The sequence below is a fragment of the Pan troglodytes genome, chromosome 11 (genome assembly GCF_028858775.2).
Source record: "Pan troglodytes isolate AG18354 chromosome 11, NHGRI_mPanTro3-v2.0_pri, whole genome shotgun sequence".
In the NCBI taxonomy this organism is placed as follows: domain Eukaryota; kingdom Metazoa; phylum Chordata; class Mammalia; order Primates; family Hominidae; genus Pan; species Pan troglodytes.
The window spans coordinates 5,907,407-5,932,622 of NC_072409.2; the positions used below are offsets into that span (position 1 = coordinate 5,907,407).

At 51.2% G+C, this 25,216-nt stretch overlaps 2 protein-coding genes across 6 annotated transcripts in view; one reads left to right on the forward strand and one right to left on the reverse strand.

Moving 5' to 3' along the window:
- DDX31 (DEAD-box helicase 31) overlaps nucleotides 1-25,216 on the forward strand; it is a 141,663-nt gene that overhangs the window by 115,104 nt on the left and 1,343 nt on the right. For 2 of the 4 annotated variants that reach the window (XM_024345947.3, XM_054659226.2), the window contains exon 20: nucleotides 6,937-7,428. The exons of the other annotated variants lie outside the window; for them this stretch is intronic. In XM_024345947.3, the coding sequence (XP_024201715.1) occupies nucleotides 6,937-6,985 (49 nt within the window). In that variant the 3' untranslated portion in view covers nucleotides 6,986-7,428. Of the gene's footprint in view, nucleotides 1-6,936; nucleotides 7,429-25,216 lie in introns of those variants that run through there. 4 annotated transcript variants of the gene reach the window in all.
- Nucleotides 1-25,216, reverse strand: part of CFAP77 (cilia and flagella associated protein 77) — a 161,634-nt gene that overhangs the window by 17,787 nt on the left and 118,631 nt on the right. Inside the window, exons 4-6 of one of the 2 annotated variants that reach the window (XM_054659228.2) lie at nucleotides 17,776-17,881; nucleotides 12,426-12,527; nucleotides 11,430-11,849 (exon numbers count right to left, since the gene is read on the reverse strand). In XM_054659228.2, coding sequence (XP_054515203.1) covers nucleotides 11,775-11,849; nucleotides 12,426-12,527; nucleotides 17,776-17,881 — 283 coding nt within the window. In that variant the 3' untranslated portion in view covers nucleotides 11,430-11,774. Of the gene's footprint in view, nucleotides 1-11,429; nucleotides 11,850-12,425; nucleotides 12,528-17,775; nucleotides 17,882-25,216 lie in introns of those variants that run through there. The other variant, XM_001168332.7, reaches the window with a different exon arrangement.

A 25,216-nucleotide genomic window follows, 5' to 3' on the forward strand; every position in this document is an offset into this window, starting at 1 on the left:
CTTATCCAGCCACATGGTTCCTCGGTTGACAGTCTTTGATTTTGTGCTCGGTTGCAAATTAAGTCCTTTGCTGAGCCGTCCATGCAGTGCCCGTCAGTACTTTATTGCTCATTAATATAGGCTGTTGAACAACTTCTGCGTTACTGCCAGGGAAGCTGGGGACACACTCAGATGTTTGGTGTCCTCGGCCCATTGGGGTGGAGTGTACTGCAACGAGGTTTGGTGTTGTTATTCCCCTTTTATCTTATTGGAATAATGACCAGGAAGGATTTTTTTCGGGTATCTTTTAAGAAGGAGCAGAACCTTTCTGTGGTTGATGAGGCTAAGCCTGACAAGTCACAAATAAGACTATTAGAGCTAAGTGTCCTCAGCTAGATAGCAAAGATGTTAATGCCATATTGTGGGCATGGTTCTAGGGAAATGTCCGCAGACAGGAGGCCTTCAAATGTCTTGGGGTAACTCTAGTTTTAGAGGCACCCAGTAGACACCAAACAAATCTTGGCTGGAGGGTTGGATGAACAAACAGATGGACAGATGGCTGAGGATGGAGGGATAGATGGATGGATGGATGGATGGATGGATGGATGGATGGATGGATGGATGGGTGGGTGGATGGATGGATGGATGCATGCATAGATGGATGGATAGATAGATGGTTGGATAGATGAATGAATGGACAGATGGATGGACGGATGGACAGATGAGTGGGTCAGGAGTCTGGGGATGAGGCAACACAGCCCTTAGGAATGCATCCAAGATTCAGGCACCCTGAAGATCTCTGCTTTGCTCAGCTTAAACTCTAAGTGGAAGAAGTGTTTTACTTTCTTCAGTATTTGTACCCTGTCTCCTTCCAAGTGATTTGAAGGTATCTGGCGGATTGCACGCAAGGTGAAACAAGGTATTTAAGGGCTGGGCATAGTGGCTCATGCCTGGGATCCTAACACTTTGGGAGGCCAAGGCGGGCAGATCTCTTGAGCCCAGGAGTTCAAGACCAGCCTAGGCAATATGGTAAAACCCCATCTCTACAAAACATAAAAAAAAATTAGCCGGGCATGGTGGTGTGCACCTGTAGTCCCAACTACTTGGGAGGCTGAGGTGGGGGATCACCTGAGCCTAGGAAGTTGAGGCTGTGATTGTGCCACTGTGCTCCAGCCTGGGTGACAGAGTGAGAGCCTGTCTCAAAAAAAAAAATAAATAAATAAATAAGGGTTGCATAAAGCATAGTCTGAAGAAAAGTGTAGCAACTCTCAGGCCCCTGGTTTAAACAGATTCTAACCCTTGCTCAATTTCTGCCACATGAAGCCAAACGGAGCACATTCCATCACGTCGAGCATGTTTTTTCCACAACAGAAGGCATGACAGTGCACTCGATGATTAGGGACATAGGGCTTTGAGTTCCACAGAGCTCAGTTCCAATCCTGGTCCTATCGCTTTCCAGCTGTGTGACCAGGGGCCTCAGTTTCTCACCTGCAAAGTAAGGGTCATACTACCCATCCCGTGGGGTCATTGCCAAGCCCCTGGAATGGTGCCTGGCACACAGTGTAGGCATTGAAGACATGGTGGCTTGTACTGTTATTACTACTATTAGTAGTACAAGAAGTACTAAGCTTCTTCCTGAAATTGCCCTCCAGCAGGGAATTTTCACGGAGGTTCTTGTATTAAGTGATTCAAGTGGCGTTGATAGACAGCTTCAGTCACAATTTTATTTAAAAATATATAGAAATGCAGTGCAGCTTGACAAATCTTCCATGCATGTGGATAAAGGTAGAGAATGCAGCATGGACTGGTGGAGACCGTGGAGCCTGGGCCGTCCACTGTTGTTGCAACGCGGGGTTCCCCCTTCCAACATTCAGAACTCTGCCCTGGGGTGCAATCGAGACCCTGGTTGTCTATGAAGAAATGGTATCTGACTTTGGGAATTTGCAGGGCTGTCATGTAGAAGGGAGAGAAGGTGATTCCATGGGGATCAAGAAGCAAGAAACACAACGAGGAGGTGGAAGGTAGAAGGCAGATTTCCACTGCACTTGAAAAAGAGCTTGCTATGGACTGAATGTGTCCACCCAAAATTCACATATGGTGTTTGTTTGTTTGTTTGTTTGTAGAGACAGAGTCTCACTTAGTTGCCCAGGCTGGTCTTGAACTCCTGGCCTCAAATGATCCTCCCACCTCAGCCTCGCAAAGTTCTGGGATTACAAGTGGGAGCCACCATGCTCAGCCAACAAAATGCATATGTGAATCCCTGACCCCCAGTGTGATGGCATTGGAGATAAGGCTCTTGGGGAGTTGATTAGGTTTAAATGGGGTCGTGAGGGTGAGGCCCCCATGATAGGATTAGCGTCCTTATAAGAAGAGACACCAGAGTGTGTGCTTCCTCTCTCTCTCTCCAGCAAGTGAGGACTCGGTGAGAAGGTGCCTTGGCTATAAGCCAGGAAGAGGACCCTCACCAGAACCTGATCATGCTGGCACCCTGACCTTGGACTTATAGTCTCCAGATCTAGGAGAAATAAACATCTGTTTAAGCTCCCCAGTCTATGGGATTTTGTTAGAGCAGCCTGACTAAGACAGAAGTTCATAAGCCTTAGGGCTGTTTAACAGACAGAGGCGGTCTCCAACTGCACATTTCCCTTTGAAAGCCCCATGATGCCTCATGTCAAACATATGAAAATACATCCACCTGCCACAGTAAACACATATTTGAACGTAACTGTAAGAGTGGAGTTGACACTGACCCTGAGAGCTGGGGCAGCTTGCTTGCTGAAAATACAGGTTTGGTGGCTGTCCCAGACCCACTGGATCAGAGTCCTGGAGAGGCCCTGGACTCTGCTTTTTTTTTTTTTTTTTTTTTGAGATGGAGTCTCACCCTGTCACCTGGGCTGGAGTGCAGTGGCGTGATCTCGGCTCACAGCAACCTCAACCTCCCAGGTTCAAGCAATTCTCCTGCCTCAGCCTGCCGGGTAGCTGGGATTACAGGAGCACACCACCATGCCCAGCCAAGTTTTGTATTTTTGCTAGAGACAGGGTTTCGCCATATTGGCCAGGCTGGTCTCGAACTCCTGAGCTGAAGTGATCCTCCCGCCTTGGCCTCCCAAAGTGCTGGGAGATTACAGGCATGAGCCACCGCACTGGGCCTTCGACTCTGCATTTTAAACATCTCCTCAGAGGATCCCAGGCAAAGCCAAGTTTTCGAATAACTCATCTAAAGGAGCAGCTTCCAGGGCCTCGTCCCTCCCAGAGGCTTTGTTGCTCCATGACCGTCCCCTAGCCAGGCCTGTGCCACGCGCTTCACATGCATGATTGCACTTGGTCCTCTCTGTTGCCGTCCCCACTTCACAGATGCAGACCTGGGGCGGGCACGAGGCAGGCTGGGACCTGGAGCCGCTCTGCATGGCTGCCCAGCCCACAGACAGACCCAGCCCTCCTGCTGGGCTCAGCCTCAGCCTCCCACTTTTAATGCAGTAAGCCTGAATCCGGGATCAGCCGCCTCTTTCCTTTTTAGCCTTGGGGCCAAACTGCAATTTAAAAGATGCCTGAGGTTTTATCAAGGTCTAGAGGCTTTTGGGGCAGTGGGAAGTTTGGTTTATTGCCAGGGCTTAAATCACCCGGAGCAGGCCCGGCCACGACACTCTGGACACTCATAAAATCCCTCATTCCTGACCGCCCTGCACTTTCCTTCCCGGGCCCCGCATTTAGCCCTGCACTGACCCCCGACCTCAGTTGCAAGTCTTTAGTGTTTATCAGCTCTTTCAGGGCCTGAGGCTTGGAGGCAGCCAGCCAGAGTCCAAGTCCCCACCTGGCCACATGCTAGCTATTAACCTTGGGCACGTGACTTTAAGCTTCTGAGCCTTAGCCTCCTTGCCTCAGAGACAGGGCAACTCATCTCTACCATGTGGGGTTATTGAGAGTATTGACATGAAATGGGATAACTCACAAAAGCACCCAGGCTTGGGCCGGGCGTGGTGGCTCATGCCTGTAATCCCAGCACTTTGGGAGGCCAAGGTGGGCGGATCACTGGAGGCCAGGAGTTCGAGACCAGCCTGGCCAACATGGCAAAACCCTGTCTCTACTAAAAATACAAAAATTAGCCGGGCGTGGTGGCGGATGCCTGTAATCCCAGCTACTCAGGAGGCTGAGGCAGAAGAATTGCTTGAACCCAGGAGGTGGATGCAGTGAGCCAAAATTGTGCCACTGTACTCCAGCCTGGGCAACAGAGTGAGACTCCATCTTAAAAAAATAAAATACAGTTTAAAAAAAAGAAGGGCACCCAGGCTGGCACCCAAGAAGGAGTCAGGACGTGTGAGCTGTTGATGTTATCATTGCTGCTGTCTGGGAACTCTATCTTTAGGATAACTTCTCCCCCCACTCTCCCAGCCACTGGACTTTGGTAAAACTGCTCACATTTTTCTTTTTTTTTTTTTTGCACCACCCTAAGGCATCATTTCCTAGGACTTCTTTGAGGAGAGGAGGGGAAGAAGACAGAGTCGGTCTTCATAAAACCTCCCCATTGTCTTACTTTCCCCCTACCCCAAATGTGTTCACTGACGCCATGCACTTTCCCTTTCTGAGGGTAGCCAGTCAGGCTGTGTTTGCAGCATCTTGGTCCATTTCACCTGCACTTTTGCCAGAGTTCAGTTTGAATGAACCCTGAGTTTATCCCAGGAAATCATCTGATGCCATTTATGGGCAAGAACCTGCTGACAGCCCCATATCAGATGGCACCATGTCAGGTGGCTTTGGGTCCCCACCCCACCAACCTCGCTGGGGCCAGGGGATGGAGGCTGACAAGTGGGGACACTCAGAAACCAGAAGGAACCTGGGCAACATAGTGAGACCCTGTTTCTACCAAAAAAAAAATTAAAAATTAGCTGCACGCCTGTAGTCCCAGCTACTTAGGAGGCTGGGGTAGGAGAATCACTTGAGACTGGGAGGTAGAGGCTGCATTGAGCCATAATTGTACCACTGCACCCCAGCCTGGGCAACAGAGTGAGACCCTGTCTCAAAAAAAAAAAAAAAAAAAGCTTCAAGGGAGATGTTGAGGAAGATGCTTCTCCCCAAATTCCTTCCCAAGCTGGTGGGGTTCTCTCTAGATCATCGGAGATTTATTCTCCTGGAGATGAGCTAGAAGTCGGAAGAAGAAATTGGGGACCCCCCAAATTCCATCAACTCCCAAAATTCAACATGAGACTCTTGCTGCCTCTAGAAATTAGAAAGATGTAACTGATGCCCAAACCAGCTGTCTTACTCATCGATTCTGGTGATTTTCAACAAAAAACTGAAATATTTTTGCATATAATCAGGGAGAAGAACCTTCTGGATTAGACAGAAAAGCCTCTGGAGCTGGAAGGATGAAGGGGGCAGCCAGGCTGGGGGTTCCCAGGTTGTAGGACTGGTCCTGTTGGAAGTGTCAGCTTCGGTCATCACTTCACTGTTGGCCTCTGCAGGCCCCACCACAGACACTCCCAGACTCTGAGTGCTGCTCTAGGAACTTGGCCGCTATTCCCCCATCACTCCCCACATACATGAACACCTCCTTTCCTTTTGTCTCTGCCCCAGAACTTCAGCTCTGGCTATTTGTGGCTTGCCAGTATTTGAGCAGCAATGTCACCTCACGAGCAGGTGCCTAAAAATTCTATACCTCTGAGGTGCCAGATTATGTAAAACCAATTAAGCTCCTGCTTTGTTTGTTTGTTTGTTTGTTTTTTCAGACAGAGTCTTGCTCTGTCACCCAGGCTGGAGTGTAGTGGCACAATCTCTGCTCACTGCAACCTCCACCTCCGTGGCTCAAGCGATTCTTCTGCCTCAGCCCCACCGAGTAGCTGTGATTACAGGTGCCTGCCATCACGCCTGGCTAATTTTTGCATTTTTAGTAGAAACAGAGTTTCACCATGTTGACCAGGCTGGTCTCACACTCCTGACCTCAGGTGATCCACCCGCCTCAGCCTCCCAAAGTGCTGGGATTGCAGGCATGAGCCACTGCGCCCGGCCAAGCTCCTGCTTTCATCCCTGTAGCAAGTCAGCTCGTCGGCATACTGATCCATGTAGAATGGGGGGTATCTGTATTTACAGAGGAAGTGTCAACTCCATCAGGGCCTCTGAATCATTCTTCCCATTGCCCTATTTCCGCATGTGACACATTCCATTCCTGCACTTGGTGCCCTACACAGTGACATAAGATGATTCTTATTCCGATGCAAGGAAGCGACAGGATTCTTAAAATACATCACTGGTGCAGAGACCCTTGGGAGGGGCCGTAGATCTGGCATCTGTCCTTCCTGGGGTCGGATACACCTTTGTGGGGGTCGGCCCGTCTTCATTTTAACCAGACAAGCCTTGTGGAGAGGCAGAGGCGGCAGGGTGGACAGGCTAGGAGCCCGCTTGGGGGGTGTAGCAGAGAGTTAACTTTCCAGCCAGCTATGATTTGTAAGAGAGCTTAAAGGTGGGAAAGAAAATCCTTTTCTTAGATTCAGCAGCTTTCACTAATCAGCTGCATCTCTGGGTGTCACTGCTTGGCTGGCTGCTGAGATATATTTTTTTCCCTCCATCTCCTGTTCTATTAGGGAGCCAGGGGCCCAGGAGACCCGAAGCAGGGTTAGTCTTCCACGAACAGAGGAGTCTGATCCCAGCGTTCAGAGCACAAAAGCTTGTAAATCAAACTGTTAGCTTAATAGCTTGGGCCATTATTCTAAAGCAGTGGGGCTGAAACCAAAAGCCAAATGAAAATATAGTCAATTTGTTCATACTTTAGTGACTGAACGACTATGTAATGTTGGTGGGTATTGGCGGTGTAGAGAGACAAGGACTGTGGGGGGAAGGGCGGGTGTTCTGAGGGTGGGGGCGGGAGGGGAATGTGGAGACCCCCCCCCCCAACAGATGCTTGGGCAAGCCCCCTTCTAAAATGGATGTTGGGTCTCTAATTATAACATAGACTTTATAATAAAGATCCAGGCTCCGGAAGTCAGCAGGCCTCGCTGCTGGGGCACAGCCCTGACCTTCATGCCTGAGGGAAGCTGAATATGCAAAACCGGACTTGGCCAGCAGCATGCAAGCGTTTGGTGAGACATCAGGAAGAACTGAGCTCAAAGCTGGAGGTCGAACACTGGGATGAACACCTGGGGAAGAACCCAGGATCTCCATCTTTTAAAAACATTAAAAAAAATAGCCTTACTGGTTTTGGAAAAGCTGCATCTACTCATTGAAAAAAATGCAAACCATATAGAAAAGAGCATCAGAGAAAGGAAAATCAGCTCCACCCCCCACCCCCCCGCCCCAAAGATCACCACTGCTACCATTTGTGGGGCCCTCCTGCCGAATGTCTGTAGGCATTGTGCAGACCCTCAGAGATGCTCGGGTGCTTCTCTCCAGGCGGGGCCCGTGGCATGGACTCTTTTGCCCAACAATATGTTATTAAAGTGTCAATAAGTACAGATCAAAGCCATGGTTTTCAAGGTCTCCTAATGTGTACTTGAGCCATCTCTTCATCAGTGGCATCCAGTCTTTCGCCATTGTCATCGGCCATAAGCTTTTGGGGGCACTCACTCTCCATCTCTGGGCAGAAGGATGTACCGTCTGCTTTGTGTGGCTGTGCATGAGTGGCTGGTTGAGAACCGGAGGAAGCGCTGTTAGCCAGGGCCCCAGGGAGGGCTGCCTGGGCAAGTGGGGGTGTCTGGACCCTGCCTGGAGAGCCCCGAGGAAGTTTCTGCAAAAGGCAAGGAAACAGGGTGGGCCGGCCCACGCAGGGTTATGTTTAATGGGGCTATTGTTATGGGAGTGGCTTCCGCCCTTCAAGCAAGGTTGGTGTCTCTGGACCATTTCAGGCTGCGGACACGGCGCACCTGGGGACACCTGAGGACACGTAGGGCAGAGCTTCTCCAGACTTCCCGGCCCAGGAGCCCAGCTGTGCAGCTGCCTGTGTGTCGGTCTGTCTGTCCATGTCACCCCAAGCCAGCGGCCAGCAGCCCAACGGTGGCAGTCACACCCAAGTCTGGCCTGTTCGCCAGCATAGCATCAGTGCGGGGAACAGGGCCCGGCATGAAGGCACATGTGGAAAAGATTTGTGAATGAGCGGGGGAATGAATGAATGAATGAGCTCCACAGCCATCCTCATGGAGCTGCCACTTATAGGCAGTTAACATGGGCCAGGCGTTCTGCTAAGCGTGGTGCACACATATTCTCTCTGGATCCTCCCAGCAGCCTGGCCAGGGGAGCATTTGTTAGCCCATTTTATGGAAGAGGAAGTGGGTCACAGACAGGTAAAGCCACCTGACAGGTAGGTGTGGCAGGGTCACCACTTGACCCCGTCTGGCTGTCCCTGGAGTCATGTGTGCACACAGATGTACCACATTACTCCTTGCTGGCCTTGCTGTCTGCCCTGGAGACCTAGAACACCCGGCCAAAGGGCAGGGGAGCGTCTCTATCCCCCCAGGGCACAGAGGGCATCAGCCCCAGCCCAGCGGCTCCTCCATTCAGGGATGGGAGAAAATGAGTTCATGTCCCATCCCCAGAATGGGCACCTGAGAAGGATCTGAGCTGCTCCCCCTGCTGGCTCACCCTGGGTTTGGGGTCTGCACCTCCAAGGGCCCCCATCCCCTCCCACATGGCTCCTGGGCCAGTGAAGTGGGGATCACAGAATCTTGGATTGGAAGGAACGCTCAAGAACTAGTCCCACCCACTCATTGTCAGCTGAGGAAACAGAGGTCTGGAGAGAGAGCCCAGGCATAACTGTCCTGGTAGGAGGGCCCCTCGCCGGCTGCTGGCTGAACCCCCTTCTGGGCCCCGGCCACCGGGGGCAGTTGCTGGTGGCACAGACCAGAAAGAAGACATCTCTGTACTGCCCTGCCTGGAGGGAATGCACAGTGGGGGATGTGTCCTCTTCCCTGTTTGGTCCCTCTCCTCTCTCGACCCTGTAAGTGGCCCGGGTTATCCAGGGCGGGGGTCTCGGCAGCCCCTCTGGCGGGGCAGCCCCCTCGTGGCTGGCGGTGTCGGTGCAGCAGCCGCGCCCTGCCTGCTGCTTTTCAGTGTGAAAGGTGTTTAATTATTTCTGACAGAGTTCAGCGTCGACATCTGTTCGTGAGCGGGGAGAGTCCATTTAGGTTATCCATCACCGTGACAGGCTCAACTTTTTTGGAAGCGCTTTTCCCTTCATAATGGGGCCGGGGTGGGGGCAGCAGATCAGCGGCAAAGCCAGGCGCAGACAAAGGCCCTCCCGGGGCTTCACACGTGACAGACACCACAGACAGCAGCTCCGCCTGGGGGGAGTGGCCCTGGCCGCCCACCCGGACCCCTGAGTCCAGGCCCAGTTGGTGGCTGCCGGGATGGTGGGTGCTTGGTTTGGGAAGGGGAGAAAGGGGAGGCTCAGCAGGTCTGTAACAGACTTTTAAATTCTTCTGTCACTCTGGGCTGTACTGGCGGTTCAGTCTTTCATCCCCTCATTCATTCATTCCACAGATGTTTACTGATCCCCTACTCTGTGCCAGGCACCCTGCTGGCCTCTGGGGACAAGGTGTGGAACTGACAGGCACGGTCCTGGGGGGCTCACATTTTACTGAGCAAGATGAAAAAAATTGCCCAGTTAATTAATTGCAGAGTTAAGGGCCGTGAAGGGGAAGAAAGGATCCCTTGGTGGTGAGAATGGGGACCTGTGGGTGGGGCCTGGAGGTGAGGGAAGGGGTCCTCGGGAGGCCCTGGGGCTAGGAAACCCCAGATTGGACCCAGACTCCACTTCTCACCTCTCCAAGCCTCAGTTTCCATGTCAGTAGAACGGGGGCATGATATCTATGAGATGAGACCTGCTCAGCGCCAGGTGCATTCTAAGGGCTCGGTAAATACTTGTTGTTGGTGTTACTTCCTGACAAGGAGGGGACTGCGTGTGACACCCATAACGGCAGCACTCTGTGTGTCTAAGGGTCTCTGCTGGGTTGGACAGGGTGGCATCCAGGGATGAACCCGGCACAATTCCCCATTTCCCTTGGCCCCAGGTTTCTGGCAAGTAGGATAGGGAGACAGCCTGCAGCTTTAACTCCCAGCATCCTGCGAATACCCTTGGAAAGGAGAACACTCAGTAGATGCTGTGGCTTGCAGGTTGATTTTCTTTCTCATGAGTTTTATGGCCCGATAGGTCATGTGTCTCGGCTTGGGCCCTGCCATCAGACACACCTGGGTTCCTGTCCCCGCCACTGTCTGGGCAAGGAAGGTGCTCCCCCTCTGCCTTTCATCTGCACCACCTGGTCAGGACTCTTGTTCTGAGGCTGAAATGAAGTAATATGCACACATGACCTCACACAGTGCCTGGCATGGTACAGGAGTCCATCATTCCTGGTTTGCTACTGGTCATAATCATATTTCAGAACAACGGTCTCAAGACTGGCAGACCCGTGGTCAGCTGAGTCAAATCCCGTCTTTGGAAAATGGAAACTCATTCTATGTGCATTTAGCTCCTACTCGGGGCCAGGCGCCGTGGGACACAGGTGAGTGAGACCGGAGCTCCCAGCACAGGTGCAGCACTGTTACCTGGAGCCCTTTCCTTGCTCTGCTGAGGGAAGAACACCTGAGCCTCCTGTGTCCATGGTCTTGGGCTCTAAATCAGAGAGGAGGGGGCTGAGTGGGGCTGGGAGTCAAGGCCTAAAGCAGAGTGCTGCAGAGGGCAGCCCATGCCAGTGGAACGCTGGGTCCCAGTCCCTCCTCAGGCAGCGTCCCCATGAACTGCAGGGATTCTCACAGAGAAAAGAGCAGGGAGGTGGCTGAGCGTGGTGACTCATGCCTGTAATCCCAGCACTTTGGGAGGCCCAGGCAGGAGGATCACTTAAGGCCAAGAGTTTGAGACCAGCCTGTCCAACATGGCGAAACCTCATCCCCGCAAAAAACACAAAAATCAGCTGGGCATGGTGGTACAAGCCTGTGGTTCCAGCTACTCAAGAGGCTGAGGCAGGAGGAACACCTGAGCCTGGGAAGTTGAGGCTGCAATGAAGGTGATTGCACCACTGCACTCCAGCCTGGGTGACAGAGTGAGACCCAGCCTTAAAAAAAAAATAGGCAGTGAGGAAAGACCACAGCCAGGGCCAGGAGGGAGGCTGTGGACAGAATCTGCTGAGTGAGTGAGAGAGCAGGAGAAGCAGAGGAAGCAACATGGCTGGAAAAGGTAGAGAAGCTAGAGAGGAGCCGTGCTGTCGAGGGCAGGAGCGGTGAGAGGAGCTGCGGAGCTGCAGTGACTCCCACCACCTCCCAAACGTACTCGGCCCTGTTCCTCCCTTGACGTCTGCTGTGCACGGAGGCAGCGCACTGACGGGCGGCGGGGCGCATGGTCATTGACATATGCTGGCAGAGGCCACTTGGGCAGGACATGAGAGGCCGCGTCAAGGGGGGCAGAGCAGGTTTCTCTGGTGAAGCTCTACAGCCTGTTCGAGTGCATTAGGCTCAGAAAGGCACCGGCCCCTTCATTGTTTAAATTGCAGTTTAATGCGGCACAGTGGCCGGGCCTGGCTGCCCAGGAACATTGCAGCTGTCTTCCTGGGGCCAGGTGACTGCCTTGTGGCCTCCTAGAAAGGCTCCCTCTGCCCGAGCTGGACACACGCACCTCCCCCGGCCCCATCCTGAAGCCACTGTTCCCAAATCTCCCACTTCCCTTTCTCCATACGGTGCCCCTGGCTCTTACATTGTTCTTTCCCTGCCAAAAGCTGTTGAAGATGAATCCCTGTCTGGGTGCTACAGGGCTACAAGGCTGAGCGAACACCGGTTGAGTTCTGAGGCCAGAACGTGGCATGTTCCCTGGGTCCTTATCTAGGTCAGTCTGGGTACGTGTCGCACACTTGCCCCAGTCCTTGGTAGACCTTTGCTCCTCTCTCCTCAGGGACATCACTCTGTGGGAAGTTCATGCTGGTTGGCATGCATCTGTCTTGCACCCCAAAATTCCCAGCGCAGGATGTCATGCATCAACTACCCCTTCCCTGGAGGGAGGTTTGGTCCAGACAGCCCCTGCCCCAGGGAGACAGCCTCCTCCCCTGGTGAACAGCCTCTGCCCCAGGTGGACAGCCTCCTTCCTCAAGGCGGACGGACAGCCCTCTCCCCAGGTGGACAGCCTCCTCTGCAGGTGGACAGCCTCCACCCCAGGTGGACAGCCACCCAGCCTCTGCACCCAGATGGTCTGGGTTCAGCCTAAGACTCTGCCACTCCGCAGCATCCACCTTGTTTCCTGTCTGGAAAATAGGCCTGGTAGCAGCAGCTGCCCCCTTCAGTGAATGTGAAAAGTCACAAAGGCTCAGCTCCGGGCCTTGGGAAGTGCTCAAGAAACATTAGCTGTTGCGATTGCTGCTGCGGCTGTCGTGCTAATCGATGGTGAGAAGCCCACAGAACCCAGAGACAGCAGGTAAGTACCTGGCTAGGTGAGCGGCAGCCAGCAAGGTGCAGGGAGAGGTGTAGATGAAGGTGACACTGACCTTCTGGAAGTGAGGCATGTGCCAGAGGGTGTCCAGCTTCACGGGCGGCTTGTACTTCCTCAGCTGACTGCTCCGGGTCTCATACAGCTTCCCAAGGACCACCTGCAGGCCAGGGAAAGGCAAAGGTGAGATGGTTGCCTGGCTACTTGGAGAAGGCCGTGCTGAAGGGATATAGAGACAGAGGGCTGGGATTCTTGGTGTGGCAAGATCCTCAGTCACTTTCCTTCTGGCCCCAGCCCTTCTCCAAGGCTGTTTCACACCACCTGCCTCCATGATCCTGTCTCTGGCCACAGCTCAGGAGACTGGGGGGTGGGGGGAGGTGGGACTCCAGGACACCCAGAGCATTCCAGTCTCTGGAACATGTGGGATTCCAGCGTGCAGCCACCCTCAGGGCATGGATAGTGTCTCAGTCATTCTTGAACTTGTCCTCCGTGGCTCACGCAGCCCCAGTGGGTCCCCAGGACTCCACGGTGTTTGGATGAAGAAGTGCACGATTCCAGGGGTTAGTGTCTTTTAGGGCAGGTCCTCCATGGCCTGCTCGTGCAGGAGGAGTGAGAGCTTCTTCGGGGGACTCAGGGACCTCCCACCATGGTGTCTCTGCAGGTGTGATTTCAGAGACACAGTGGAAGCCCCTCTGCTCCTGACCTGCATGCCTGTGCCCACTAACAGGTGCCAGCAAGTCCACTGTTAGAGCCACATACCTCATAAGGTCTGTTCTAGACTGACCCAAAACACTTGGCACTTGGCTTCGACTGTGTCATGTCCTAAGATGTGCCAGGGGATGGGGCGTAGGTGGCTGGGGATGGGCTGGAGGCCCTGGTTTGGGAGTCGTCAGTATTGGCTATGGCCAGAGCCACAGACCTGGCTCAGGGCAGCCCCCGGGGAGTACTGGGGACAGAGGCCTGGCGGAGTAGCCCTGAGGCCATCAATGCTGCCAAGTCCTTTATCTCAGGGCTCAGTTAGGAGGGGCCCTGGGCATGAGCTCACAGGGTCTCAGGTTTCCTTTGTGTATTTTCTCTTAAATTGGGATTCCAAACTGTAGACCTTTCAGGCCCTACAGAACATGGATCTGCCCTGGGGTTCACCAGGCTTATGTTTCCTCTTTCCCTAAAGGCAACTGTCTTCCAAGGGCGGGGCCCAGTAAACCTTCCGCGTCACCTCCCATGGTGTGAAGCACACAGACGGCACAATCGGCAAATAAAGACTGAACCGAGTTTAATCGAAGGTGCCACCACCCCAGTAAACCCCTTTTACTGATTTTATTGTATTAATTTTACTGAAAGTGTCTGTAGATCACTTACAAACCCCCCTACCCGTTTTTTTGTGTTTTTTGTTGTTGTTGTTTTGAGACGGAGTGTCACTGTTGCCCAGGCTGAAGTGCAGTGCTGTGATCTAGGCTCCCGGGTTCAAGCAACTCTCCTGCCTCAGCCTCTCAAGTAGCTGGGATTACAGGCAACCACCACCACGCCCAGCTAATTTTTGTGTTTTTAGTAAAGACAGGGTTTTACCGTGTTGGCCAGACTGGTCTCAAATTCCTGGCCTCAAGTAATTCACTGGCCTTGGCCTCCCAAAGTGCTGGGATTTCAGGCGTGAGCCACCGCACCTGGTCATGTCTAGAAGGTTTTGAAACTATCTTTGAACCAAAGCAGAGAGGCTGTCTAGTCGGGGGTTATGGAGCCAGGCTTCGGAATTAGAGGCAAACAGCCATGTCACCTGTCTGAGCCTCAGTTCCTTCTGCTAGCAATAGGGTGCCAACGCCCACTGAGCAGGGTTCTTGCAGGGTTTGCTGAGTGGAGCTCTGAGGAGGGCGGCTGGCCAAGATGATGGCTCACTTATTGGTAGCTGTTGCCACGAATTTCATCTGGGGTCATCACCATCCAAATCAGGACATACCCCGATGCTTACAGACTTAAGGAGGACACTGAGGTCTGTGGTGGTGGGGATGTGGCTTTGCAAACTGACCGTCTAAGCAAGTCCGGTAAATTGTCTATCAACCCCAGACCACAGCCTCCCAGCGTTTGGGGGGTTTGTAGCCATTTGTAGGACAATATAGCAGCCACAGAGAATCTTGGAGCAAGATTACGAGGTTGGTACAACAAGTGTTTTCTGAGTGCCTGCTACGTGCTAAGTGATGGGGTTCACAATACCTCCAAATATGCCCCCTTGGCATACTGAAAAAGGGCAGAAGTAGGACGTCTCGCTCATATCCCCTGCCCTTCTCCCCTCAAGCAGGTTATGCGACCCTCATTCGAGAGGTGCCCCCCAAAACTTACAGGTAAAGAACATCCTGATAATCTGAACAACAGGCCTTGTGAAGTTTCCCCCAGTTTATTACCAAAAGATCACACTATTCATCCAATCCTTTCTCCACAACTATCCCCTTCTTCACCAAATCCAGCATAAAAATATATGCGTTTAACCATTTCTTTGGGCCTTCATTTCCTTACAGAGGCTCATGTGTCACATAAAACTGAAAGACATTTGAATGCTTTTCTCTTGCAAATCTGTCTTTGTGATAGGGCCCTCAGCCATGAGTCTAGAATGGGTAGAAGGAAAGACATTTTCCTCCCCCAACAGGCACAGTACGGTGGGGCCTTGTTTAATCAGACCCCTTTCCGCACCCAATGCAGAAACCAAGACCCCAACAAAGAGAGACTCACTCAGCCACACATGCAGAGCTGGTACCTGCTCCAAACCACACGAGCTGTTTTGGGGGCTCTGCTTGAAAAGGAGGGGCTCTGTCCTAGAGCTGGAAGATGGGGTCGGTTTACCAACACTCTGGGATGCGTGAAATACCTGCTAATTAAAACTCCCAGCTCTAAGCCTGGCACAGTGGCTCATGCCTGTAGTCCCAGAACTTTGGGAGGCTGAGGTGGGTGGATCACCTGAGGTTAGGAGTTTAAGACCAGCCTGGCCAACAAGGTGAGACCCCGTCTCTACTAAAAATACAAAATTAGCTGGGCCTGGTGGCAGGCGCCTGTAATCCCAGCTACTCAGGAGGCAAGGCTGGAGAATCACTTGAACCCCGGAGGCGGAGGTTGCAGTGAGTTGAGATTGCCCCATTGCACTCCAGCCTGGGCAACAAGAGTGAAACTCCGTCTCAAAAACAAACAAACAAAAACAAAAACAAAAGCAAACAAACAACAAAAAAAAACTCCCAGCTCTAATGCGGGGCTAGAAAGCAGTTTGTGCTGGTAATGCTCCCTCTGAAATCGGCCATTACCACAGCAAGTGGACTCTTGCTTGAGCCATTAACGAATAAACTAGTCGTGGGTTGCTCTTAAAATGTTATTACAAGGCCGAGCTCTTTAATGAGGTGTCTGGCGTTCTGCAGACTGCTGAGAAGAGCCAGGAGAGGCCCTGGCACCCGCCACGCCTGGAAATCCTCAGCCTCCCACTTCGTGCACCCCTCCTGGCCCCTCCTGAGGGTACCAGGATTTCTAGAAAGACTCCTCCGATCCCCCGGTTGGCCCTAGAACATCATAGGCGCTGTTGCTGAGCCCCAGGCTTTTCCGTAAACAGCAGGAGTGGGACCTCTTCTTCAGGAAGAGCCTGGACTCTCAGGCTGGACACACCTAGGTCTGACACTGTTGGCAAATCACTTCATCTCTCTGAGCCCTAGTTTCCCCGTGAAATAAACCAAACTGAGATGATAGGAGGAGAGACTGACCTCAGGGCATTCTCAGAGAACTAAATGCAGAAACTCAGGGTGCAGACTCAGCCCAGCCTTCAGCTCAGAGGCTTGGGGAGGGTGCTGGTTGTGATTGTCATGGCAACTAGCCACGCCAGAGCCACGCCTTGATGAAGTCTATAAAGTACCGTGTGAACATAGAGTGATTCTGATTTTACCATCATCAGTCTGGACCTACTGCCGAGGAGGCCAATCTGATCTCTCTGAAAGCTCGAGTTTCAGAATATTTTAAAGGAAGTACTATTTTATTTATTTATTTTTTTTTATTTTTTTTTTTATCGAGACGGAGTCTTGCTCTGTTGCCCAGGCTGGAGTGCAGTGGCACGATCTTGGCTCACTGCAACCTCCACCTCCTGGGTCCAAGCAACTCTCCTGCCTCAGCCTCCCGAGTAGCTGGGACTACAGGCACATGCCACCACGCCCAGCTAATTTTTTGTATTTTTAGTAGAGACGGGGTTTCACCATGTTAGCCAGGATGGTCTCGATCTCCGGACCTCATGATCTGCCCGCCTTGGCCTCTCAAAGTGCTGGGATTACAGGTGTGAGCCACCGTACCCAGCCAGGAAGTACCATTCTAGTATCTTTTCTTTTGAGAGAGTCTCACTCTGTCGCCCAGGCTGGAGTGAAGTGGTGCAATCTCAGCTCACTGCAACCTCCGCCTCCCAGGTTCAAGCTATTCTCCTGCCTCAGCCTCCTGAGTAGCTGGGATTACAGGTGCCCACTACCATGCCCAGCTAATTTTTGTATTTTTAGGAGAGACAGGAGTTTCACCATGTTGGCCAGGCTGGTCTCAAACCAGGTGATCCACCCACCTCGGCCTCCCAAAGTGTTGGGATTACAGGCGTGAGCCACCGCGCCCGGCCTTGAGTATTTTCACAGGTGTATGACAACACAAACGAACAATTAAAGATGGTTTTCCTTCCTGCTAAAAACCTGACTGCCCTGACATCCTGCTTGTTGCTAGGGACTCCTATCACCAGCAATCGGCAGTGTCTGGACATCCTTGGGACCTCAGCTCAAACTTCCCTGTGCAGGCACTGCCTCCCCAAGCCTCGACTTCCACGCCTGGGAAGCAGCGATTACAATGCCTGCCTTGTGGCTTTGGTAGCATAGATGAGAGGATGCGCGTCATGCACGGGAGGTGTTAGGAATGCTGCTTCCTGGTTAATTTGTAATAAAATGTTACAAAGTTTAATATAATGTGTTCTTTAAGGCACCCTTTCAGAAGTGGTTTCCTTTTCAACTTTGCCTTATTGGCCTTTTCTCTATAGATTGTACAGGACATACTTCTGTGTGGGCCAGGTTGGATTAGTCTAAAATCTGATTTTGGGTGTGTGCAGAGGTTTGGTGGGAAGGGTCCCGAGGTAGGAGTCAGGACAGCTGGGTTCTCATCCCCGCTCAGGGTCACACGGGGCCTATTGAGTGATGGCCCGGACCCATCTCCTCTACGCTCTGAGCTTAGGTAGGGTATGAACTGCATAATCACCAAGATGCTTTCAGCTGTAGATTCTCTGATGCTGGTCAGAAGATGCAACCTGATTTCCCACTCATCCCCAATGACAAACATACACAAGTGTCATCTCGATGCTTGGCCCTGGCCAGCCCTTCTCTCTTCTCCACCCCATCAGCTGGCAACTTGGGAGCGAGGGCTGCATTTACCTTCTGCTTCTTCTCCAGTTTGATGGCTTTCTGGGTGGCCTTTTGTTCCTGTACCCACAGCTGCAGGTACCGGTGCTGCAGCAGATCAAAGAAGGGTGTGGAAGGCCTGGAGGGAAGAAGTCCAGACAGAGCTTGAGGCCCCAGAAAGACCAGAGGCACCCGCTCCCCACCGCCTGCCCGCGGGAGCCTCCTAAACGTCAGGGGCTGTGGGGTACATCACTCCCACCTCTGTGAAAGCCTCTCTCCCTCCCCCGGCTGTGAAAGCCTCTCTCCCTCCCCCGGCTGTGAAAGCCTCTCTCCCAGCGCTCAAAAGCCACGAAACAGGTCCCTCACGTAGGCTTATGAGTAGTGGGCCTTGGACGGTGGTAGGACTCCCTCCTTGAGCAGACGTTAGAGGTCTGGTCCTCTGAGCTCTTTCTCACTAGGCCTCATCTCTGGGCCCTTCCTTGGCCTGCTGAAGCCAGTTGTAGCCAAGAGTCCCGCTACGTTGATTCCCCACCCCTTCACATCTGATTACCCTTGACAGCTGATTAAGTTCCTCACCCGCACCCCTGATATCTGATGACCTTGGCCTGCCTTTAGCAAGGATCTTCCTGCCTTGACGTCTCCTCTTAGTAATTTTCCATCCACTGACCCCGCCCCTCCCTTGGCTCCTCTGCTAAACACCCCACTTCTGTTGTATATGGAATTGAACTCAGTTCTATACTGAAGCCTCTCCCTTTTTGCAATAGTATTGAATAAAATGTCTTTACCACCTTTAATCAGTGTCTGGCTCTGGTTCCCTTTGACAACGATTTCCAGCCAAGGAGCACTTACCCTAGGCATTTTGTATGGTCCACCCCTTCCCAACAGGAAAATGGATACTAGTATTATTCCCATCTTACAGATGAGAAGGGTAAAATCCCAGAGCAGCACGGGAAGCACCGCAAGGCAGACCCGCTCAGCCACAAGCCTCTGTAGCAGCGAATGGCCAACTGCTCCCAGGTGGGACCTAATCTCTAAACAGGTTGAGAGACGGAATATCCAAATGGACAATGGCCAAACCACATATAAAAGTAGAACTATGGGCTGGGTGCGGTGGCTCACGCCTGTAATCCCAGCACTTTGGGAGGCCGAGGCAGGTGGATCACCTGAGGTCAGGAGTTTGCCACCAGCCTGGCCAACATGGTGAAGCCCTGTCTCTACTAAAAATACAAACATTAGCTGGGTGTGGTGGCGTGTGCCTGTAATCCCAACTACTAGGGAGGCTGAGACAGGAGAATTGCTTGAACCTGGGGGATGAAGGTTGCAGTGAGCCAAGATCATGGCACTGCACTCCAGCCTGGGCAACATAGCAAGACTCTGTCTCAAAAAAAAAAGAACTATGAGCCACAATCTGCAGCAGCTAGGCCAGGAAACCAGCCCGTTTTGTACAGTAACCAGCCCAGGAAGCCACGTGCTATGCCAGACTTGTAGGAAGTCAGACTGTGGTCTCTACCAACAGGCCAGGAAGCCAAAGAATAACCTTGAAACAGCCAACCCAGAATGTCCAGGACTTGGTTAATAACTCCCAGCTCCCCTAAGTTTTGTACCCACTTGGAGCTTAGAACCAACCAGAGAAAACTAAATAAGCACCCCTAACCAGTCCCATAGGATGCCCCCATATATATAAGATAGATATCTAGAATTTATGATGTATATCATATATATGATGCATATACATATATTTCTATTTTCATGAGGAAGAAAATGAAAAGATAAACCAAACTTATTAACTAAGAAGCTACCTGTAGAATGAGGGAGAGAACAGGAAGGAAATGACAGAAAGGAAAGCTAGAACTTTTTGAATAGACTTTGTGTTATAGTTTTGACTTTGGAAACATAAAAAATGGTTTTTTTGCTAATTATGAAAAAATTAAAGAGAAAGGATTAGCATCTACCCCAAATAACAACAGGAGAAAGCAAATGAGCCTAATTGTATGTCAAGTTGTGGCATAACCACAGATGATTTCAAGTGACTTTATTTATTTATTTATTTATTTATTTATTTATTGAGGTGGAGTCTCACGCTGCCACCCAGTCTGGAGTGCAGTGATGCAATCTCAGCTCACTGCAACCTTGCCTCCCAGGTTCAAGTGATTCTCCCACCTCAGCCTCCTGAGCAGCTGGGATCACAGGCACCAGCCACCACACCCAGCTAATTTTTTGTATTTTTAGTAGAGACAGGGTTTTGCTATGTTGACCAGGCTGGTCTCAAACTCCTGACCTCAAGTGATCTGCCCACCTCGGCCTCCTAAAGTGTTGGGATTACAGGCGTGAGCCACCTCGCCCAGCTTCAAGTGACTTTAAAAGAGATTTGGGTAGAATATCCCTAGCGTAAGACATCTTGAGGATAAAAAGAACCATGAGGAAATCTGAAGCTGTGTCCTTGTTGCTAATAATAATGTTGATATTGTTAGTTTGAAACTATTGTGTATACATTCCAGGATAAAGCAAATTAGTAATTATATAAATGTCATTAGGAGAAAAGAAATACCTATATAAAATCAAAGTAGAAAAAAACCTCTGTAATTTTAAATTTGAATTGTAAATATCATTATGAACTCATTAGTTTTCCTCTTGATAAAAAGTAACATGTTTCCTATCCCTATCTCTGTCCACTGTGAAAGTCTAGAAGTGACAACAACTCAGTAGCAGTGAGCACCCCTAGTGCCCAGACTGTGGTCTCTAAGTGCCGTTCTCTGCTCAAAAGAACCAGGGATCACTGGAGAAATGGCTGATCTCTGTGCCCAGGAGGTCCCCATGCCAGAAGCAAGAAGGCTGTCAGAGGCTACTGGGAGACATGGAAATGGACCACAGGGGCCAGCCCAAATTGGCCAAAGACAGGACAATTTGAGCGTTAGACAGAATAACAATGGCCGTGAGTTGAAATCCATCATACAGCACTCTCTATATGACATATGGATATATATGCATAATTCTGGTGGGAAAAAAGGAAACCCTCCTTGTGCAGTTTGGAGGTTGCTGGGACACAAAATCATTATTCTGAAAATAAATAACAGAACATTTCCCTGCCTTTCTAGTACAAACTGCATCTTGGGGTAATCAAATAGGCGATAAGGGAAAGTTCTTTTTTTTTTTTTTTTTTTTTTGAGACAGAGTCTCGCTCTGTTGCTCAGGCTGGAGTGCAGTGGCAGATCTCAGCTCACTGCAAGCTCCGCCTCCCAGGTTCACGCCATTCTCCTGCCTCAGCCTCCCGAGTAGCTGGGACTACAGGCACCCGCCACCACGCCTGGCTAATTTTTCATATTTTTAGTAGAGATGGGGTTTCACCGTGTTAGCCAGGATGGTCTCCATCTCCTGACCTCGTGATCTGCCCGCCTTGGGATTACAAAGTGCTGGGATTACAGGCAGGAGCCACCTCGCCCGGCCGGAAAATTTCTTTATAGAAAAGCCAGAGCTCATAAATGCAGGAGGAATGACAGAATTAGTGGGGAAATCAGTGTTTTGCGACTCCTAATGAAATAATGGATCTAGGGAACATTCATCTGTGGCTGCTAAAATGATTAGGTGGAGGCTGATGGGGAGCTTCCCAGCAGATGGGTCATGCTGCAGCAGCTGAACCGAATGACCAGCCCTTTATATGACCATCATTTTATTATTGTGGTAAATATACACAACATAAAATTGACCCCAGTTATCAATCTTGACATCACTGACAGTGACAAATAGATACTGTGCCAGAACTGATATGCTAGGAGGGATGCTGGACTGCCTACCAAACATGTTCGGGGGAAAAACCCAGAGTAAACTGGAAGGTAATCAAGCCTCTAGACCAGCATTGTCAAATTACTTCTTTTTCTTTTCCTTTTTTTTCTTTTTGAGACAGAGTCTCGCTCTGTTGCCCAGGCTGGAGTGTAGTGGTGGGATCTCAGCTCACTGCAACCTCCACCTCCTGGGTTCGAGTGACTCTCCTGCCTCAACCTCCCGAGTAGCTGGGACTACAGGCGCCCACCACCATGCCCAGCTAATTTTTGCATTTTTAGAAGAGATGGGGTTTGGCCATTTGGCCAGGCTGGTCTTGAACTGTTGACCTCAAGTGATCCACCCACCTTGGCCTCCCAAAGTGCCGGGATTACAAGCGTGAGCCACTGCACCTGGCCTCAAATTACTTTCAATAGAAAAAAACTGCAATTACTTTTGTACCAACCTAATATAACGTGAGCTACCCTGTAACCCCAAACCAAGGAACGCCTGGAGCCGCCAGCAGCTGGAAGAGGCAGGAAGTGTCCTCGGCTAGAGCCCTGGGAGGGAGCGGGGCCTGCTGACTCCTGTTTCATGCTTCTGGCCTCCAGAATTGTGAGAGAATCATTTCCTGTTGGGTAAGCCACCAAGTTCATGGTAATTTGTGACACTGGCCACAGGACACTCGTACGCAGGGGTTCCTCAGCCTACACACTGGGAAACATCGATGGGAACCACCTTTCCCATGAGCGGTATCCAGAACACGGCCAGTGACTGGAACATGAAGAGTCTTCGACAGCTGAAGGGCCCTTTGAGCAGCGTTTCTCAAACTATGCACCTGGGTCACCGTGGGATCTTGTTCAGGGCACCTCCGGTTCAGTCACTGGGGCGGCTAGAGGCGCTGCATCCAGGCCTCATGCTTCAAGGCTTAAGGACCTGGAGATGATCTAACCCCAGGCTCTGAGCCTCCCAAAGTCCCATGAAGGTGCAGGCGATTATTTCTGTGCAGCTATGTAAAGACTTTCATCTAGGGAGAGAATCCACAGCTTTTATCTGATATTCTCGGCCTCCCAAGTGGCTGGGACCTCAGGCGTGCGCCACCATATCTGGCTAATTTTTTGTTTATTTTTTGTAGAGATATGGGTCTCACTATGTTGCCCAGGCTGGTCTCAAACTCCTGAGTTCAAGTGATCCTCCTGCCTCTGCCTCCCAAAATGTTGGGATTACAGGTGTGAACCACCGCGCCTGGTTTATGTGTTTTTCAAAGATGCAAATGCCCCAGGAAGGGGTCAGAACCTCAGAACTTACCCCGTGACTTAATTTCACAGAAAAAAGAATGAGGAAATGGAGGTGCTGAGAGGGGAAGCGTCTCCCAGGGTCACACAGCTCAGGACCGGAGATGGCAGACCTCGAGCCTCTCACTCTGCGTTTTATGTGGCCTGCGTGGTGGTCTTAAACTTTGAAATCATTGTCAACACTTAAAATTTTTTCCATTCAAAAAACAACATCCTCGAGTGTCTTGACATTTGTAAGTTCTGCCCATGCTGGACTGCACTCCTGGCTGCAGCAATTGGCCGGCGCTGAGTAGCAGTTCCCCTTCCGCCCCAGGCCTCGCCCTGCCCTATCGCCCTATCAGGCTGGCTCCGCTCTCTGCCGGGCTTCTCCACGTGTTTCAGCTTATGGCCCAGAGACAGCTGGAGCTAAACCAGACCCTAAATATCCACTCCCTGGGCCCTGACCGTGCTCCGAGGCCAGTCTGCCTCCCCTCCACGCAGCTCTCTTTGGGCCGGGGCTGAGCTGGGATTCTGTCTGAGCAAAGGTTCAGCAGCTTCAAGCTGCCGCCCCTGCGCACAGGTCCTTCACACAGCAGCCTGTGGTGCTGCTACACACGGTGGTTCTTTGTTTTCCAGTTCTTTTACCCCTGCGGTGGCTTTTATTACTTAATTATTACACACCCCATGCTTCTGAGCAGCCTAATTTATAGCTGTGTTTTCTAATGACACTAGATTCGTAATCTGAAAATATCTACCCCAAGAGGCCGTTCACAACAGAAAAGCTCTCTTCTCAGCAGTCCCCGGCACGTCCATCGCCACCACAAAGGCACCCTCAGCCCTCCTGCGGGCTCGGCTGACATCCTCATGTCTTGCTCCGGCCAGCAGCTCTTATTACTGGGAAAGGGGCTTGGGGCATGAGAGTAACCGACAAACCCTGGGAGTCCCAACGGCCCCAGCCTGGGTTCTCTGAAGGAGACCGGCAGGCTGTGCCCGCTTCTGCTGGGGCGCATTACCTTGGATACAAAGGTGGAGAAGCTGGTTTGACATGGGGAGAACCTAGGACATAAGTCAGATCATGTCACCCCTTGCTTAAAATGCCTTCCATGGCCCCCCCATGTCTTAGCCTAAGCCCAGACTCATTGCCCGGGCCACAGGGCCCTTCCAGCGGCTCCTGCCTCCTTCTCCAGCTCCTTCCTGACATTCATGCCACCCCCCACCTCGTCTTCCGAGTCCTGGAATCCTCTTTCTCTCGCTCAGCACACACTCAGCTTCCCCTTTGCCTTCAGGTCCCAGTAGTGAGGCCACCTCCCCAGAGGGCTCCTCCCCAACCAGCCCATCCTAGGACAGCCCTGGTCCGGCGCCCTCCCACGCGGGGCGCTCATTCATTGGTTTGCTGATTTACAGCAGGTCTTGGCCATTGGCCACCAACATCACGAGGGCGGGTATGGTTTATATCTGGTGTGAACTGGCACAGTGCTGCTCTCAGTAATTATTTCTTGTTGAAAAAGACTGAGAGAGAAAGAGAGGACACACGGCGGGAGGGAAGGGGGGAAGGAGACAGAAAGACTAGGCAGAATTTTAGGAGATAAACTTTTCATAATTCAGGATATTGTAAATTGGGCTATATATGAGTTATAATAAACCAAAAGAAGCGAATGGAGGGAGATTGCAATTCAATGGAGGAAGGATAGTCTTTTCAACAAATGGTGCTGGAGCCTTGGACATCTTGGACAAAATAAACAACAAAGCAAACAAACATAACAAACTCAACCTAAGTCTCACACCTGATATAAGAATTAACTCAAATGGATCACAGATTTAAATACAAAACATTAAACTATACAACTTCTAGAAGAAAACATAGGAGAAAATGTTTGCGATCTAAGGCTACGTAAAGAGTTTCTTAGACTCAACACCAAAAATATAACCCATGAAAGAAAAAAACTGATAAATTGGGCTTCCTCAGAATTAAAAACGTTTGCTCTGTGGGAGATCCGGTTCAGAGGATGGAGAGACAAGCTATAGACAGGGAGAACACATCTGTAAACCATGTATCTGGCAAAGGACTCGTATCTAGAATAAAAAACTCAAAACTCAACGGTAAAACAAAACAAATCAAAACCAAAAAACCCCCAAACAATCCCATTAGAAAACTGATGGCCAGGCATGATGGCTCACGCTGTAATCCCAGCAGTTTGGGAGGCCGAGGGGGGCAGATCACCTGAGGTCAGGAGTTCGAGACCAGCCTGGCCAACATGGTGAAACCTCGTCTCTACTAAAAATACAAAAATTAGCTGGGCATGGTGGCGGGTGCTTGTAATCCCAGCTAATCAAGAGGCTGAGACACAAGAATCGCTTGAACCTGGGAGGTGGAAGTTGCAGTGAGCCGAGATTGCACCCCTGCACTCCAGGATGGGTGACAGAGAGAGACACTCCGTCTCAAA